The following is a 17,095-nucleotide window of genomic DNA, read 5'->3' as shown; positions in this document are numbered from 1 at the left end:
CCATGTTCATAGGTATTTTCTTTTAAATCGTCCAAGGAATCACTTCCTGGAGTTTTCAATATCACTTAAGAAACACCCTGTATATATAGATATGCTGTTTTTCTGTGCGGTTGCATGCGGCTGATAAGGCAGAAGTTTGCTGATAGTGCTTCTGGTTACTGTTATTTAGTTATCGTCGTGGCTTTTACTAGCGTTTCTTAAAAATGTGTGTGAATACTGAAGTTTCTTGTCTGCGGTATTTAAATATTTAAAAAAATTCCACCACATTAATTGCGCGCGAATATTAATATATAATATTTAATTGCCACAATAAGATACTAAACAGCCAATTATAAATTTCATTGAAACATTCTCATTAATATACATATAAATTAAATTAAATTAAATTAACTTTATTAAATTAACAAGATTAATATAATATAACATAATTAATATTTAAATTAATTGACGTGTGTTCTCGGGTTAGATATCGAATCGATATATCAGTTGCAGCTTTATCTGCTATCGCGTTTATCTATTATTTTATTTTATTTTCTGCAGTTATTTAATTGCACTCAACAAAGTTTCATTAAATAAATTAGCAAAAATGTCTTGATGCAGTTTGCTAAGGCTGTTTGATCGTGATGACTTTAAAATGTCGTTAACGGTAGGTATATCTATGCAAACAGTGCAGAACTCGTATTCCATATGTATCGAAAAGAAATCGGGTCATCGGAAGATAACGGTGAGAGATTGGAAATTTACACCGCGCGTTTCTGTTCCTATATGCTTTTTCGAAGTGATTCATCGTTTATTGACGTATAAAATTAACATTTAACGTCGATGGAATCTCGTATGCCTGATCACGCGGCAACTAATCATATTTCCTCTTTCGATAATAAATTTGGCGATAGCAATTTTTATATAAGGCTCGAGGGCTCATTTGTTAACTCGTGAATAAAAAGGACGCTCGTTTCATCCATTCAATAATTCTTTGACGGTGCAAGATAGGATTATGCAAATACTGTTGCTGCACGCATCGCATAAGAAGTTCATTGTCACGCGATGATTAAAAAAGCATTTATTAAATCTTTTTCATGTATGCAATTTTTAATTGTAGAAAAACAAAAGCTTTAAACATGTGAATCATTTCTGTTATCAAACGTTAATCGCACAGATTCTAAATTCGCCAGGATTTAGATAACTTGGGACTTGGCGCTCTGTCACAATCGGACACAGGTCGGAAAAGGTCTTATGGACCTTAATTTCTCTAACTAGATTCTCGGTTAACGCGTTATTTCTCGCTAACAAAATTGCTTCGCCAGAGAACCGAGACACCGGCGCGCCGCGGCGCACCGAAATTGCGAAATCCTGGCCTGATGCCACACTTCGCGGGGTTTCGCGAGGCGTCTGCGGAGCGTCCGCGGCTGATGGCGATGGGGCATCGGTGACGACGGTCGTCGTCGTCGGCGGCGATTCCGTCGGGCACCCGTGAACGACTAGCATTGCGACGGCGCATTCGTCAAATGATACCATCATTGATAGGCGCGCGCGTAACGTCCGCGTGTACGGACGGCGCGGCGTGTGGCTCTCGGCTGTGTGCGCAAATATTTTCACGTGCGTGACTATGCGCGACGTAGTGGGCGGGCGGGGGACGATGGACAAGGGACGTTTGGCGAGGAACGGTGGAAGGCTGGATGCTCTCGCGAGTCCCGCGATACACTTAGTCCACGTCCGGCACATCACGACAGCGCGAGCCGCTCCGCGTTTTATCGTCCGCTTTATACCGGCGACGAGGTGTGAGAGGCCGATGTAATCTGACACCTGCAGCCGTCTTTGCGAAATTAACAATGTGCGGTGCGACGAAGATACGATTTTGAATCGGCGGGACGTGGGACCGTTTACTCTGGTAAAGTAATTGACAGTTTTGATTTTAATTCATATGTTTGGCAGTTACAAGGAGATGGGATAAACGGTGTAAGATAGTTGAATATTTTAAACTAAATATTTTAAACTAAATACCTTCGATCTTTTCGATTAGAACTTGTTGCATCAAAGTTTATATATTTATTATGCGTACCGAAATTTATATTGTTCGCGTAATCGTAAATAACCGATCGAAGATTTATAAAAATTATCGTAAAAAGAGCTCTATCAACGTTTATTAATAAAAATTCCATTTCTAAAATTTTGTAGACATACCATATATGTATATAGGTAATCCCACGTAAAATCGGACAAGAAGTGACGTCATATTTTTTAAATCAATCGAAACTTTATTTCTCGCGTGAAATATACATAAAATAAGAAGATATTAATATAATCAGAGATATTAATTTTTAAAGTTGCCGGTATCTTCATTTTTCATGAAAATTGTATTGCTTGTAACTTCTGTAAAAAAAAATATTTTAGACGAATATTTTATACGTATCTTCTTATTTTATGTGTATTTGACACGAAAAAAGTTTCGATCGATTGAAAAAATACGAGGGCATGTCTTGTCTGATTTGACGTGGAATTGCCTATATGTATAATTGATTACGCTTTCCTACTTGCTCATTGACTTTTATCATTCTCTTTTTCATGATTTTAACCATCCTTTAATATTGTTCAATTAATCGTTAAGAAAAATTAATATTCATCTATATTGATAGTAATGTAATAGAATATTTTAATATTTAGTTTTACTTCGTGTGATAAATATTAACACGTAAGTGAAAATATTAAATCATACTGCAAATCTAAACATGTGAAAATATTTTAAAACGTAATATTTTAATATTATTTATATAAAGATAACGGAGAAGTAGTTTTTGACTCGACTCAACTATTTACTGGCGAAGAAAAGTTGCTGTTTTATATGAAGATATTAAAAATCTTTAATAATTAGCTAGACAGCTAACATAACTGTCAATCTTATCGCAGTTTGGGATCTCAACGTGATGCGATCAGAATTTCTAACATGGTTAATTCGGAATCAAAGATGTCCAGAAAGACGAGCAACGAAAATTCGATTCAATTTCCAATGTTAATACATTTTGTACTGTACATATTATCGGTGTCCCTAATATTGACTTATTCGAATCTTGATTATTAAATGCGCGTCTAATTAACATACAAAGACCCCCACGCACAAACGCCTACGCAAACGCGCAGCTGCGTTCTCGCGAGATGATTGTTAGATCGAAATAGATTATTAAGTCCTAATTACCAATACTGTGATTCATCGTAATCCATACGGCAAGTTTCTCGCGAATCCACAAATGGAATCCGCAAATGGGCAGATTGATTCCTGATGCAATTTCGCAATGACGCTTTCATGCAGCGCAATTGACGCAATAGACGTTCCTCAGAAATAGAGACGTTTTACAAAACTTCGATCTCCGAATGTCGACATTATTTAGCGCTTGACATTTTAAATGCATTTGGTATTGATACTTCAATTTCGTCTTCATCCGAGATATGAGAGGTAGAAGATGGAAGAAGTGAGATCGATGTTTGCTTGGATTTTAGGAAATAAAACGGCCTCAATAAAAAAAAGGAAGGACTTGGTTCGTCTCTCGATGATACCTCTGCTCGATTTAATCAATCTCCTTGTTACTCGATATTAATGACGTGACGGAGCTTGGCACAAAAGTTTGACCGAAGTTGTAAACGGACACCACTATTAATTAAAATGAGTGGATTCTCCGGTGATTGCAGCATGCAACCGACGCAGGTGAATAATTTTAACGTCGAATGAATAAAAATCATTAACGGTCGCGAAAAGAATAAAGAGGAAAATCAGATATCGAGGAAAGAGTCTTCGCTTTGAGTTAACGCGATATTTTTAGCAATCTTATCCTCTAAATCCTGGATTACCAAAGTAATATAATGACATATCCTTCATATATTTATCTTCAAGGTCTATATTTCAAAAAAATTAATGGACTTTTGTCCCAAAGGGACGAGAACCAGTAGAGAATTAAAGTCAATATAATTCCTACTTTTACGCGAAATTGCATTAAATATGCTTTGATGTCATTTTTGCCGCTAATAGCATATATTAATCCAATATGTAATTTAGCGTCACTTTTAACGTACATATATAGCATATATTAATCCAATATGTAAGTTAGCGTCACTTTTAGTATATAATAATCTATATGAAATTAATTCTCAGTGTCTTCGTTCTTTTAACCGATAAAATATAGAATGAGAGACCGAGGATATTAAAATTGCGCGATATTTAGACGTTTGGTGAGCGAAAAATTGAAAGATCGACAATGGATGCCTCTGATTGCAGGAGATCAGAGTCTATACGAGGCGATGGCAGATCCTCATCCTCTTCGTGGTGTACAGCGCCAGCAACTCCATGCAATGGATTCAATACAGTATTATTTCGAACATTGTAACGAAGTATTACAACGTTTCGGATTATACAGTGGACATGACGAGCATGATATACATGATAACGTACATACCGTTGATATTTCCCGCCAGTTACCTGCTGGATAACTTTGTAAGTCACGACGAGGGTAGAACTTAATAGAAATGTACGATATTTCGGAAAACTATCGTATTCCCTTAGCTACGAATTTCTTTCGCGTATTCCATTTTCGAGATTACAAAAAAGCGGCGATCGAAAAGTTTGATCCTCTTGATTTTCTTAGGTTTTACTTGGCGAGTTGCATCGGCAAGTAGAGATCGCGTGATTTAAGAATTTTTATAGTACATGATGTGTATACATTTTATCTGAATGTCACTGAACGATATAACGCATCCCGTGCTGTTTATGGACGGTTTTACATCTGTCGCCGAACAACTGGAATGCAGAATCGTCTGACGTCGCGAGCGAGATAGTCGGATTTCGCGTAATCTCGCAGATGATGAAGCGTCCCGCGTCAAGGAATCTTCTTTTTGAAAAGTCACTTTTTTCCAAGCGATGCTCGAACAAATAACATTTTACTGCACAATCGCGGATATTCCTGCTCATTGGTAAATGTGCAAACAGAGTGTATGAGAGAACGGGTGGGATTTTAGGGCCTCAGGTGGACGGTGATCATCGGGGCGTTCGGGACCACCATCGGTTCCTGGATAAAAGTGTTCAGCATAGCCCCCGATCGCTTCTGGGTCACGTTCGTCGGACAAACTGTGGTGGCGATCAGCCAAACCTGCATTTTGTCCATTCCAGCTCGACTGGCCGCGGTATGGTTCGGGGACAACGAAGTCAGTCGAGCCTGCGGAATCGGTGTCTTCGGCAATCAGGTAAGGGAATATCTTTGTGTGTCATCAACCTTAACACGGTATATCTAGGATAGAATTTATATTTGGACTTTGAGAGAGGCTTGAGAATTTCCACCTTAGATTTTCTCTCTCGCTCTGTTTCTCTTTCTCTCTTTCTTGACTTGATTTTTTTCATCAGATCGATTAGACACCTTGAATTGTATCAAAAGTCCAAGTAAATTGTTTTATTTTCCAAAAGTTTATAAGGATTTTTTGAAAGAAAATATAAGAAAAATGAAAAGAAAAAATGTAAGCAATGTGAAATTTATATCTTCTGCTTTTTGAATAGTGTAAGAATTTAATTTTGCACTATTATACGTTTTGAATCTACTGTGTTGAATCTAATGTGTTATCTTTGCACAATATCTTCGTGAGGATATAGGAAAGAAACGAGGAGTAGGTATCATCCGTTTGCAACACGCTAAACTTCGCAACGTATGTAAATTATTAATCTATGCAATAAAGTCGCTCTAATTACAGTAATTACCCGGATGAAGGCGCGTGATAATATTAGCATTGTAATTCGATAATAAGTCAAATAAATTCGACGACCGCGGTATATTAATTAAATATCTTGTATCTCTTTCCACATTCGCGCGAATACAGATTAGTAATAATTCGTTATTACGAAATTATTATAACTTGATAATCCCATCTCTTGCTGTAAATTAATAACTTCCGAATTCATTGCATATCTGATGCGTGCAACAATTTTCACTTCCATCGAACGTATAATTCAATCTGATTTAATTTCACATAATTTGGATGGAAAAGTCATGGTGTTAAAAATTCCTGAGAATTTACTGAAAAAAACTGAGTTGATTGAAATTATTTTTATCTAGCTGGTTAATTTAATTTATTTCAATCGAAATGTTATCGTCTTGAAAATTTTTAAGGATCTTTATGCAAGCTTGTCTCTTGAGTTGAATACCCGCTATTATGTGTGAGGCCCGATTTTCCGTGACGTCAAACGTCGATGTGTGACAGCACTTGTTATTTCAAAAACGTAAGAGGAGGCACTCGACAGTGTCACCGGCAACACGTGTCACGTGCGTGCAGACAATGAGAATGGATCCTGCGTGCGGAACAACGGAAGTGACAGTCTGGAGTACCTACTCGCTGATCGACGAGAAGGGTGCCTCGGGGAGATTTAAATTGCGACGTGATTAGGTGGGAAACCGAGTCGAAGTGGGCACCCACGTTTAATTTCGCTACCTCGACAGACGAACGGCCGTGTCTGCTGACTGGCAGGAAGGGGGGGCAGGGGGGACACTCTCTACGTCGCGAGGGATTCAATTGATCCAAGGTGCCGCAGACCGTGCCGTCGCTATCATTTTATCAACCGTCGCGGTCGCACTTTATCAGGGAATCTGTCGCGCCTTAATTGCACCGATTTCGCAATACGATAAAACGGAAGCTCAATCCGATGCATTCTGCACAACCGCGACCGCGTGTTGTAATTGCGAGTCTGTAATTGAAAATCCTATAGCATTTCACGTCGCGCTAAGGATCACGAATTTTCAGAAAAAAAAAGAGATCTAATATACCTCATCCTTCCTGTCTCGGCTGCTTTTAATTTCTGATATAAGTAGAGGTGATGATGATACTGATGATAAGATAGAGGATAGAAGACAAATTTTTGCAATTATTAGAAAGATGTAATGAATACGCGTTTTTTTTTTATAAATATATAATATTGGCCTTTTGAAGTGCGTTGACTTATACGAAAACTATGTGTTTTAACAACTGGTAATAAAAATATCTCGCTTCAATAAGAACGTAAAGATGTATATGAACAATATTAATTTAATTTGTTCGGCAACCACACAATGGTTCCGTTCTGAAGACAGATATTTCGTAATTGGAGAAGATCTATGAATTTGAACGACAAACATTTCTTTCTGCCTTTTTCCTGACTCGATAATTTCTTAGAACGTTCGTCACTCGGATTTCTGTTGCAGCTGGGTATAGCTATCGGTTTCTTATTTCCGCCGATGTTAGTGCCGAACAAGGAGATCTGCGACATCGAGAGGGGGCTTCAACGTATGTTCTATATCGTCGCGGCTTTCACGTCGTTCGTGCTAATCCTCATATTACTCCGTACGTGTATATAATGTTTACCTATTGATTATACAGTTACGCAATCTGGCAATAAGATCCCGAAGTCGAAAGATTTAAAGAATATAATATATGACATACAAATGAAAATAATCGACATTTAACTCAAAATACTTGTCACCGAAAAAAATTATGAAATTCACATAATAACATAATTTTCTAGGTTCCTTATAAAAAGTTTGATTTAAACACAAATCATTTTCTTGACTTAATATTATCGTAAACATCTTATTCAGACTCTGTATTTCCAATTCCTATATTACAAGCTTAAAAATATTAATTTGAATGGAAATGATAAATAGAACCTCCTTTTTTTGAAGTCGGTTAAAACAGCCGAGCGGTCTCACGGACCGGAGTGTGGCGAATTAAGGACTCGAAAATAAGTGTGACTAGGCTAGGATTAATCAGTTCCGGGATTTTATTGTTTTATGTCCAGCGGCGTATATTCTTCCGTTCTTTCGCTCTTAATAGAAACCAATAATTTGCAGTCTTCAAGTCGGCACCGCCTTTGCCACCTAGCTCCGCTCAAGCTGTGCAAAGAGAGAAATCCGAGAGCAACAGGGAGGTGAAGACATTTTTTGAGTCTATCACGAGACTGTTCTTGAATCGCGGCTATCTGCTACTTTTAATTAGCTACGGCATCAACGTTGGCACCTTTTACGCTATAAGCACCCTCCTGAACCGACTTGTCATCAAACAATTCCCGGTAAGTACTTTATCCGAAGGTTGTGCGTACCCTTCTCGATTTCCGCTCGGATTTCCGATTCATTTTAAATAGAGGACGTAATCGAGAAGCTTATTTTCAAATAAGCTTCTCGATTACGTCTCTGTTTAAAGAGAAGAACTAACAAGCCGTGCCCTTCTTTTCAGGACAGTGAGGAGGATGCCGGTCGAATCGGCTTGACAATAGTTTGCGCTGGAATGGTGGGCTCCATTGCGTGCGGTATTTTATTAGATAAAACACACAAATTCTGGTGAGTAGAATGTTATTTTACAGAATCGTGGAATTTTTCTTCAACCTTGATCTTTTATAGTATTATTTTGATAAATTAATTTAATCTTTCTTCAAACTAGCCATCTCAAATCGAACTGATTTATAATACTTAATTATTATAACGGTAAACGTTACGAAACTAACAATAAGAGAGATTTGGATCACGCTAAATCTTTTATCAAATTGTATTGGGTCAAGTTTCATCTCGATTTATTTGATGGGAGCAAATGTATGCGATTGAAATAACGCAGGAAATATGAATTTACAGGTGGACGACGGTAGGAGTGTATATTTGTTCCTTGGTGGGTATGATAATCTTCACTTTCACCCTGGACAAGAACGTGGGGATTTACGCTATATACATCACGGCTGGCATTTTGGGGTAAAGTCCAACGATTATTTTTGTCATACGTAAAACTTTTTAAAATACTTTATTGACTTATGTGATATTGAATTCTGGTTCGATTTATTATTAGATGTTTTACATCTTGGCTGAATTTCGTTGAAGATCTCTCTGTCGTCTTAAAATTTGTTTTATCTCTTCCTTAATAATTCAGAAAGTCTTCGAAAGTGTGACGGATAATTGAGCGGCCGTCTTTGGCTTGAAACTACCTCAAAATTTTATATTTTTTATATGTATTATTTATATTATATCACGTGAATATTTTTATAGCTTCTTTATGACCGGTTACCTACCGGTTGGCTTCGAGCTCGCCGCGGAGCTCACGTTCCCGGAGCCGGAAGGAACATCGACGGGTCTGCTGAACGCGGTCGTGCAGATCTTCGGCATCGCTTTAACCCCACTTTATCGTTACCTGCTTAACGTTTGGGAGGATTTTTGGGCAAACGTCACGCTATGCGGCATCCTCGCAGTTGGCGTTTTGCTCACGACTATAATACCCAACGATCTGAGACGTCAGAAAGCGAAGGCTTGACAATCCGACTTGCAGCAGTCGCCGTAACAAGCGACGAGCTACTGCGGTTGGAACGAATAGTTCTCGACAATACTCCCTGTAACTTATTATCCTAGTCCAATTGGGACTTGACTTATCCCTCGAATGTATGCCGTGTGTCGGAAGTACCACTGCTCCGAGTCACGTGTATATTCATCCAAAGAAGATATATCTTTTTCGAAAAAAGGACTAATAGGGGTCTAAACATAGTTGAATAATATGATACGAAAAGCGTTTACTTTTCGTAGGACTTCCAGATTCTTATTTTAATAGAAAGAGATTTAACACTTAGCGCGCCTAAGTGCCGAGATGCCTAATGTTGAAAGTTAGAGAGAGGTTTCGAATAATAGACCAATATTTTTATGGAAAATTGAGAGTCGGATTTTTATCGAAAAATTCGTAATAGAAAGATAATGGTACAATTGGCTTTAAGAAATGGCGAGAAAGAAAGCTATATATGTATATATATAGATATATGTGTAGATATATATATTTTTGTCGTCATTGTTATTAGATATAGTGGAAACAAAGTGGTCTAACAAATATGTGTACAAACGACGAGGAAAGATCGTCGGAAAATTCTTGATCCTGTTATACTAGTTAAACCTTTAATCTCAGGCAATAGTATTTAGACGGTGTTATGCAGTAACGAATTAACTGTGAAAAATAGCGAATCGAGGATAAATTATCATGAGATAATAATTATAAAAACTGATAGAAGTTCATATTGCGGAATTATAAATTTTTAATCTATGACAATTGACAATACTATTAAATGTTTATTTTTCATTTTTTTTAAATTCCCACATTCTAATTTTGTAGTCAAGAAAATATACATAAATTACTTAGCCCGAGTATGCTAAAATATGCTAAAGCGAATTCATTGTTGCATAATGTCTATTTAGAAAATATGTAGCTGTGAGTATACAAATTGTTATCGGGCAGATACTACGCGAAACGATAGACGTAGTAATTAAAAGTGATAAGCGTAATGACAGTGACGGTTCGAGTTATAGCTTTATTGCGGTAATAAATGAATGTTATAATAATACGTAATAAATAGAAAGAATTATTTCAACGATGAACATGAGAGAAAGAGAGAGAGAGAGAATTCCATCTCTGTTATCGCGGCATTAATTATCTGGTGTCTACTCTAATATAAATCATTGCATTAAATGATAATCATGCATATAACGATCGTAACATTGTAATCGACACGACATGTGATTTTATTACCGCAAGCTTACTCTTGCCTGTGTACTAAATCTACAATGTGCCTAGTTTGAATCAGTGTCATTCACGTGGAACCTGATTTTTAATTGCTTGGTTGTTCATCTTGTGATAAAAAGTTATTTAATTGAAGTTTAGAGATATATATTATTTTCCTACTTCGAATATACGTGTACATATATACACTCCTCTGAATATATATATTTTTGAAAGACAAATGTTTCATTAGGATGTATAGCTATTTATAAAAACCTCGATTAACCGTGACGTCCATACACACAGATGATATACTCACACCCAAATATTAGATGTCTTAAAAACGAAGTTACTATAGCATTAAGAGAACGTAAAATCGCGCTTTAAATTTCTGTGTTCATCTCGTACTATTAATTTAATTTTAAATTCTAAAAGTGAAAGCGCAAGAGTATTTACGTTACGCAATATTAAATATGCTTCTTCAAGACCGTACGAATAGCTATTACACCACAAATCCCGAAGGCGTCCGCCTTCGAATCAGCGACTAATAAATCGTCTTCCAATGTGATGTTTCATCATTATATTTTTTTAGGCCATTTATTGTGTATTCCCACAAAGTTGTTCTATTTTATAAATAAAATGTTAAAACTATAATGCATTATCTTATACAATCATTAAGCTACGTCATAAGAAATGTATTGATTTTTATAAATATGTAAAAGATATATATATTAGATATCTTAATATTAAGACAAATAATTTCATATATATTGATGTAAAATATCGTTTTTAGATAATAACTTTGAAGATCCATTTTATTACAATTGAGGTACTTTTATTTAAGAAATTTTCTATTTTACAATTGCTTAAATATTGTGTTCTCGATAATGTATGCGCAATGTGTGGCGAGATGAGAGCTCACCATATTTTACGATTTGAATGAGGTAATATGATTGTAACGCGTTTTTGCTTATTTATTTAAATAGTACTTTTTGAACATTGCGACGAATATAAAAAGTTTTCCATGATTCAAATACGAAATTACAGATAACAAAGATGAAAACTCAAAAAATAAGTGTATTTTTTTTTACATTTGCATTATTTGTTACAAATGCATTTATTCAATGAGTTTCTTCATCCTGAAGAAGCGTCGGAAGTAGAAGAGTTGCCAGGTGGACAAACCGAAGAGGACGCATATCGAGAATAAACTAAAGTACAATACCCGAGCATTCGTGGCCTCTGAAATAAAGAAAGATGATCGGATCATTGAATAGTGTAAGCTCCAACTACAAATACTTAACTATCAATTGATTATAACATTTAATTATCAATCGCGTTTATAATTTAGAAGTTTAAGTATACAATTCAAAATATTCATTCTTTTTAAGTGTAAAGTTATTTTCTTCCACTATTTAATGAAAGTAACGAAAAGTATTTATTTTTTTTTTTACCGTTTGTGTCTCTCATCTCTTCTTCGTTTTTGCGCATTCTAGCGAAGTCTTGCACTATCGCCTCAGACAAATCCTCCAACCGTTTCAATTCTACTTCTACTGGTTTCAACTTGGCTGCTTCGCCGATCTGTTAACGAAAAAGATAATGATTTTCATCGGAAAATGGCGACATCCTCGACGGAAACCTCAGCGGTCTCATTAGTATTGCGTAACACAATCGATTCAAATCAATAAACTACTATAGAATTAAAGCCAAATAATGGATAATTACTCTGCGTGTATGTGTTTTGCACAGAGTGAAAAAATATATTAGGCCATGTGGTATACAATGTCTGATTGCAATAGTTCTAATTTCTGAGCGGTCCAATACAATAAAATCAGCTAATTACATTGAACGCTCTCACACAGACTTCTTTATTCTTAAAAATCTTATCTCAAACACAAGTAAAAAATTGCACAATTTTCGCTCAAAACATTTAAGTAATACCGAACATTTCAGCTCGCACTTTCTCTTTTAGAAATAAAAAGATATCCCAACTGTAGCAGAGGGAAGCGTTTACGATTTTAAGAATATCACATGATGGAATTAGTATTCCATGTTTTTAGTATTATTATGAAAGAACTGAAACATTCGGTATTTTAAAATGCATCACTGTTATGCTCTGCTGTTATGCTATGTTTAAGGATGTACCATTAACATATTTTAAAGAACTTTAGTGACAGAAAAAATGTTCTATAATGAAAATTTTCAATATATTGTATAATTTTTGTTTTACTAGGAATTCAAGTGGAGTATAATTGAATATAATTAAAAGTTGAATATAATTAAAGCGTTCACGTGGATGAGATAAGCTCTCCCCGTTAACGGAACATCCGCGACAAAAGCATGCACAAATTAATGAAACTGTGTTGCGCTCTAATAGCTTAGTTCTAAAGCTGTTAATGTATGTACAAGTGCCGGTTCGTGAATAAAACGCATGCCAACGAGAACACAATGATCGAAAAAACTCTACTTTACCAACTGCACCGCGGAAACAAGCCACATATAAAAGAAAGTAAACGAAGTAACGTCAGATAGTTTCTCTCGGAATTCCCCGGATATGATAGATCAAACAATATTTTTGTAAAGAAACATTTGTAATGATATACAGTGGACTTACGCCTTCGTAACTCTTTGCCTCAATGCCGCGTTTCGTGATCAGCTTAATTTCTTGCCTGATGCCACGCTGATCTGAAATAATTTTCACGTTTTTTTAAATATCCGTCCCATCGCAATTAAATGATATCACACAACAGAACAATTTAACAAACTAAATTAACAAATTATGTAGGTATACGTACGGCTTGGAACACGTGAAATGAAGCATATCTCAAAAGTATCATAAGTTTCCGTGACAAAGGAGAACTTTAACAGCTTCCCATGGGGAATGTCTTCCTTCTGAGACAATATATGCCCTTTAGAGTCCTGAATCTGTAAGAAACAAAATCATTATTAGAATTTATCTCATTACAACTTACACCATTAAAATTTATTGATATTTATTGTGATTTTAGGAGAGAGGCAAACAGCGAGTTCTGTCACAGCTGTTATTGAACCGCCAAGGGTTAACATAAAATGTTAAGCAGCGCTTAACGCAATTGTAGGAATATCTTGGCAAGGGACGAACGGAAAATCATTGATCAGGATCTACCTACCACGTAATTCGTCTTTTGACCCATCGCCTCGGACACCTCGTACTCCCCTGTGACGAGTACGTTCGCATGGACTTCCTCCTTCAGACACTTGTGACTGTTCGGCTCCAGGTAGAACATGATGCCGCGCACCTGGGCGACCAGGAGAATCGCCAGGAAGGCTTTCACGTGTGCCTGTATCATTTCGCTCCTCGTTCTCGACGATCGTCCTGGAAAAGAGACGTTTTCCCGTGTCACCAAGGAAAAGTTCCGCGCTCACACAACATCCACAGCATCACGATGAACACGATGACGGATGAGGTGGCACTGGTGGCAGCCACATTGGCAATGGCCATTAAATACCAGCAGTAAGTCAGAAAGGGAGACGACTTTGCCGGGGAGACTTCATGATCGGGCAAAATTGTGTTTTTCATCATCCTTTCCTTATTGTGGTAAAGAGAAAACGGAAAACCTTCGGAAAACTAATCAGATTAGAGAGAAATAGGATTTTAAAATTTAATAATTTTAAAAATTAAATAGAATCTAATTTTTTAAATCAAATTTAATAGGATTTTAAAATTTAAACAACTTTCAAAATCCTATTTTTAAAACTTGATGACTTTTAAATTCGATCTCCAGAATCTAATGACTTTTTTCCACTTAATTTGTTATCGCAGAAAATTGATCGTAAATATTAGGTATGCGAGACATCTGAATATTTCGCGTAGTTTATGGTTCTAGTCTACGCCAAGTCTGCGGCTGCATTTCCTAACCTCATCTAACCGATCTAACCTCTCGGAGCAGGTGATTACATTTGAACGTGTTCTGGCGTTTGACATATGCTACCATCGTCAGAATGGTCCTGTTGGAGAATGACGCGGTAACTTGACGTCTCTCATCCCCGATATTGTTCTCTCATGTATGAACAACTAACTGAATTTTCGTTGCAGTTCTTAGCGGAGTTAACCAAACTCTTTGACAAGTCGCGTCTTTCGGGCGCGGTGTCGCTTACCATTAAGAGATGTGAGTACCCTTCGTTTTTTTTTAATTCAAAATATCTGTTGCTAGATAAAAGAACAAAAATAACAATTCTCCAAAATAGATTAAATTATTTAGAAGACTCTAACAGCCCTTAACTTTCTGAATTGTAGCTTTGACAAGAAACATACTTTTCTTATGGCACAAACTTTTATGTCTTGTTTTCTTTCCTTTCCTTGTATTTGTATTAAGGAGCTTTTTATTTCAGTTAATGGACACAACAAACCGGTGCCTAGGAAAGGCAGACCTCCCCTACCGACTCCTACAGAGTATCTTTGCCTAGTTCGAGCATCGCTTCGCAATAAGAAGATTTCCACTGTTGTACGTATCTTTCGTCGGCGGATGACAGTCAGCGATCGTTTGCACCACTCTGAGACGTGATTTTCATCTTTCAGATCCATTCCAGGGATGTAAACAAATTCCAGCAGGCGTATTGGAATCTCCTGAAGACGAACATAAGCGGACTGAAGAAGCTGAAGAAGACGAAGTCGGCGAAGCCAAAGGTTCACTGACCCAGCGAGGGCTAACCGCGTGCCAGTTGTTTATTTCTTTGTTATTAAAACTTTCGTACTGTGTTCGTCACATATTTACCGACACCTGTCTACTGTATAAGCCGTCGAGTGAAGGCGCGTTTTATGCAACATTTTGTATAGACTGATGTACAAAAGGTTAATAATACTGTTATGAAAGTATATACACAAGTATATATGCGGCCGCTAATATATGATCGAGCACACTTTCGCAAATTTGATGCAATGATGACAAAAAACGCGATAAGGGATAGTTATTAAGAATCCAAGACAGATAATTGGGATAAACTGTTTAATGATCAGCAGGATAAAATTTTTTAAAATAGAGTTTACATTGATTTGTACTATTCTGTTACTCAGATACGTAAATCCGTAATATATAGCATTTTTTATAATTCATTATATCTTTTTCTTGTTTTTTAATTGTGTCATTTGGATATGATATGATAATTTCTTATGCAAAGCTTGTGCTGCAGATATAAGAACTCGTCGATCTCTTGAAAATACCTTTAAATTCTATTGCCGTTTCTCTATTGTTTTTTTCCGCGAAGAATAGAATCATAAATGAATCCGAGATATATTATTCTTCTAATCGACCGTCGCAGAAATGTTTGTTGTCTCAGGTGACGCGAAGTCTTTGTCCCCGTTCCGCGAGATTTATGATGGACTCTCAGACGTCACAAAAGTATCTGATCGATTTATTGCTCGTCTACATATACCGGTCGGCCGAATAAATCTTTTTCGCGAATGACAATCCTCGCGTATATGTATATATATACGAGCGGTTTATTTTAACGCTCGGCGTTATATTTTGCGGATTTCTTAAAATTGCAGCCGTTCGCGCGCTCGTATCTTATATACGTTTATTGCGTCTCGGAATTTAGCTTGCGTTATTCTCGGCCCGAGTGTCTCATCGCGAATTCTGCAATCGTGTACCTTCAAGATTAATAGTTGGAGTCCCAACGCCGACACGTTATTTTGTCATTTGATAATATTGTCGAATGAGAATAACGGAAGGATTCGCAGGATCGGTATATTGTTCCAGTATGTCACGCAATTCGACTTTATTTCTCGCGAATCCGCGCTTTCCTCATCTCCAAATAACCCGACGATCCGCGCGTGGCATTACACATTGTGCGAGTATTCTTTGGCACTGGACCCGAACGTGGACCATTGTGCAAAGTCCTGGGAGGCTGCCAATGTAATACCTGATGTAACGTGAATTTATCATTGTATACATTACGGTCGTGAATAAACAAACGCGGGTGAATCGTCACTCCTCGCGAGTTCTCCATTGTGCTCGTTTCGTCGTCGAGGAATGACGTGAATTAGATGACAGAAAATTGATCCTAAGAGACAGTTGAGGAATTTATTTTTCTTCTGAATACTCAATAACGTTGCATACTTTCAGTTTGGAGAGCAAACCACTAAGTTAATGTTGAAAGGGATTGAAAAATATATGCTTTTTTTTAGAACTTGCAATTTTCGCGATAGATATTGAAGATCTCATACACTTGTTATTTGTAGCAACACAATTTTTTATAAAATATTACGAATAACGGAGTGCCGGGATAAATTGACATGACAGGTAGAAATAAACACCGATCTATATTCGAGAAGAATTCGGGATGTCCGATGATTACCTTGACACGATTGTCCAGCTCCAGAATGCACGAGCTGTATTTCATTCTAAGAATATCGTTCTTAAAAATATACATTTTTCTGGCCGCGAATCAGGTCTCAAAGCAGGGTTTCGGATGATAAACAGAACAGGCGTAAATTGAACATCAATCGAAGAAGAAAATTGGTGGTTCGATGCGAAAGAAAAAAAGGCAACTCAAAGTAAGGTTTCCAATCAGCAAAATGGTATCTGTTTTAGCTCTCAGCTTT

At 36.8% G+C, this 17,095-nt stretch overlaps 3 protein-coding genes across 9 annotated transcripts in view; 2 read left to right on the top strand and 1 right to left on the bottom strand.

Annotated features, from left to right (window-relative positions):
• The window catches only part of LOC139767847 (choline/ethanolamine transporter flvcr2a), a 53,996-nt gene extending 42,827 nt beyond the window's left edge, over positions 1-11,169 (top strand). For 2 of the 7 annotated variants that reach the window (XM_071697526.1, XM_071697529.1), the window contains 8 exons: positions 3,493-3,697; positions 4,265-4,480; positions 5,002-5,226; positions 7,206-7,344; positions 7,851-8,068; positions 8,233-8,336; positions 8,625-8,738; positions 9,030-11,169. In XM_071697526.1, the coding sequence (XP_071553627.1) occupies positions 3,656-3,697; positions 4,265-4,480; positions 5,002-5,226; positions 7,206-7,344; positions 7,851-8,068; positions 8,233-8,336; positions 8,625-8,738; positions 9,030-9,291 (1,320 nt within the window). In that variant the 5' untranslated portion in view covers positions 3,493-3,655 and the 3' untranslated portion in view covers positions 9,292-11,169. Of the gene's footprint in view, positions 1-155; positions 236-1,231; positions 1,889-3,492; positions 3,698-4,264; positions 4,481-5,001; positions 5,227-7,205; positions 7,345-7,850; positions 8,069-8,232; positions 8,337-8,624; positions 8,739-9,029 lie in introns of those variants that run through there. The other 5 variants (XM_071697530.1, XM_071697524.1, XM_071697527.1 and 2 more) reach the window with 4 other exon arrangements.
• A 159-nt stretch (positions 11,170-11,328) lies between these two features.
• On the bottom strand, positions 11,329-13,979 carry Bai (transmembrane emp24 domain-containing protein bai). The gene is made up of 5 exons (XM_071697537.1): positions 13,662-13,979; positions 13,308-13,437; positions 13,127-13,197; positions 11,967-12,093; positions 11,329-11,754 (listed from the first exon to the last, which is right to left on the bottom strand). The coding sequence occupies exons 1-5, from the start codon at positions 13,839-13,841 to the stop codon at positions 11,633-11,635; spliced, it is 630 nt and encodes a 209-aa protein (XP_071553638.1). The 5' UTR covers positions 13,842-13,979; the 3' UTR covers positions 11,329-11,632.
• A 399-nt stretch (positions 13,980-14,378) lies between these two features.
• Positions 14,379-15,607, top strand: Srp14 (signal recognition particle 14). Its single transcript, XM_071697538.1, has 4 exons — positions 14,379-14,517; positions 14,588-14,660; positions 14,884-14,996; positions 15,071-15,607. The coding sequence occupies exons 1-4, from the start codon at positions 14,494-14,496 to the stop codon at positions 15,185-15,187; spliced, it is 327 nt and encodes a 108-aa protein (XP_071553639.1). The 5' UTR covers positions 14,379-14,493; the 3' UTR covers positions 15,188-15,607.
• Positions 15,608-17,095: the final 1,488 nt, after the last annotated feature.

Source organism: Temnothorax nylanderi, unplaced genomic scaffold (assembly GCF_030848795.1).
Source record: "Temnothorax nylanderi isolate EJ_2023f unplaced genomic scaffold, tnyl_v1.0 TNYL_tig0012_pilon, whole genome shotgun sequence".
Lineage (NCBI taxonomy): Eukaryota > Metazoa > Arthropoda > Insecta > Hymenoptera > Formicidae > Temnothorax > Temnothorax nylanderi.
Note: the sequence above shows the minus strand (reverse complement) of the source record. Positions and strands in the feature narration are given on the sequence as shown.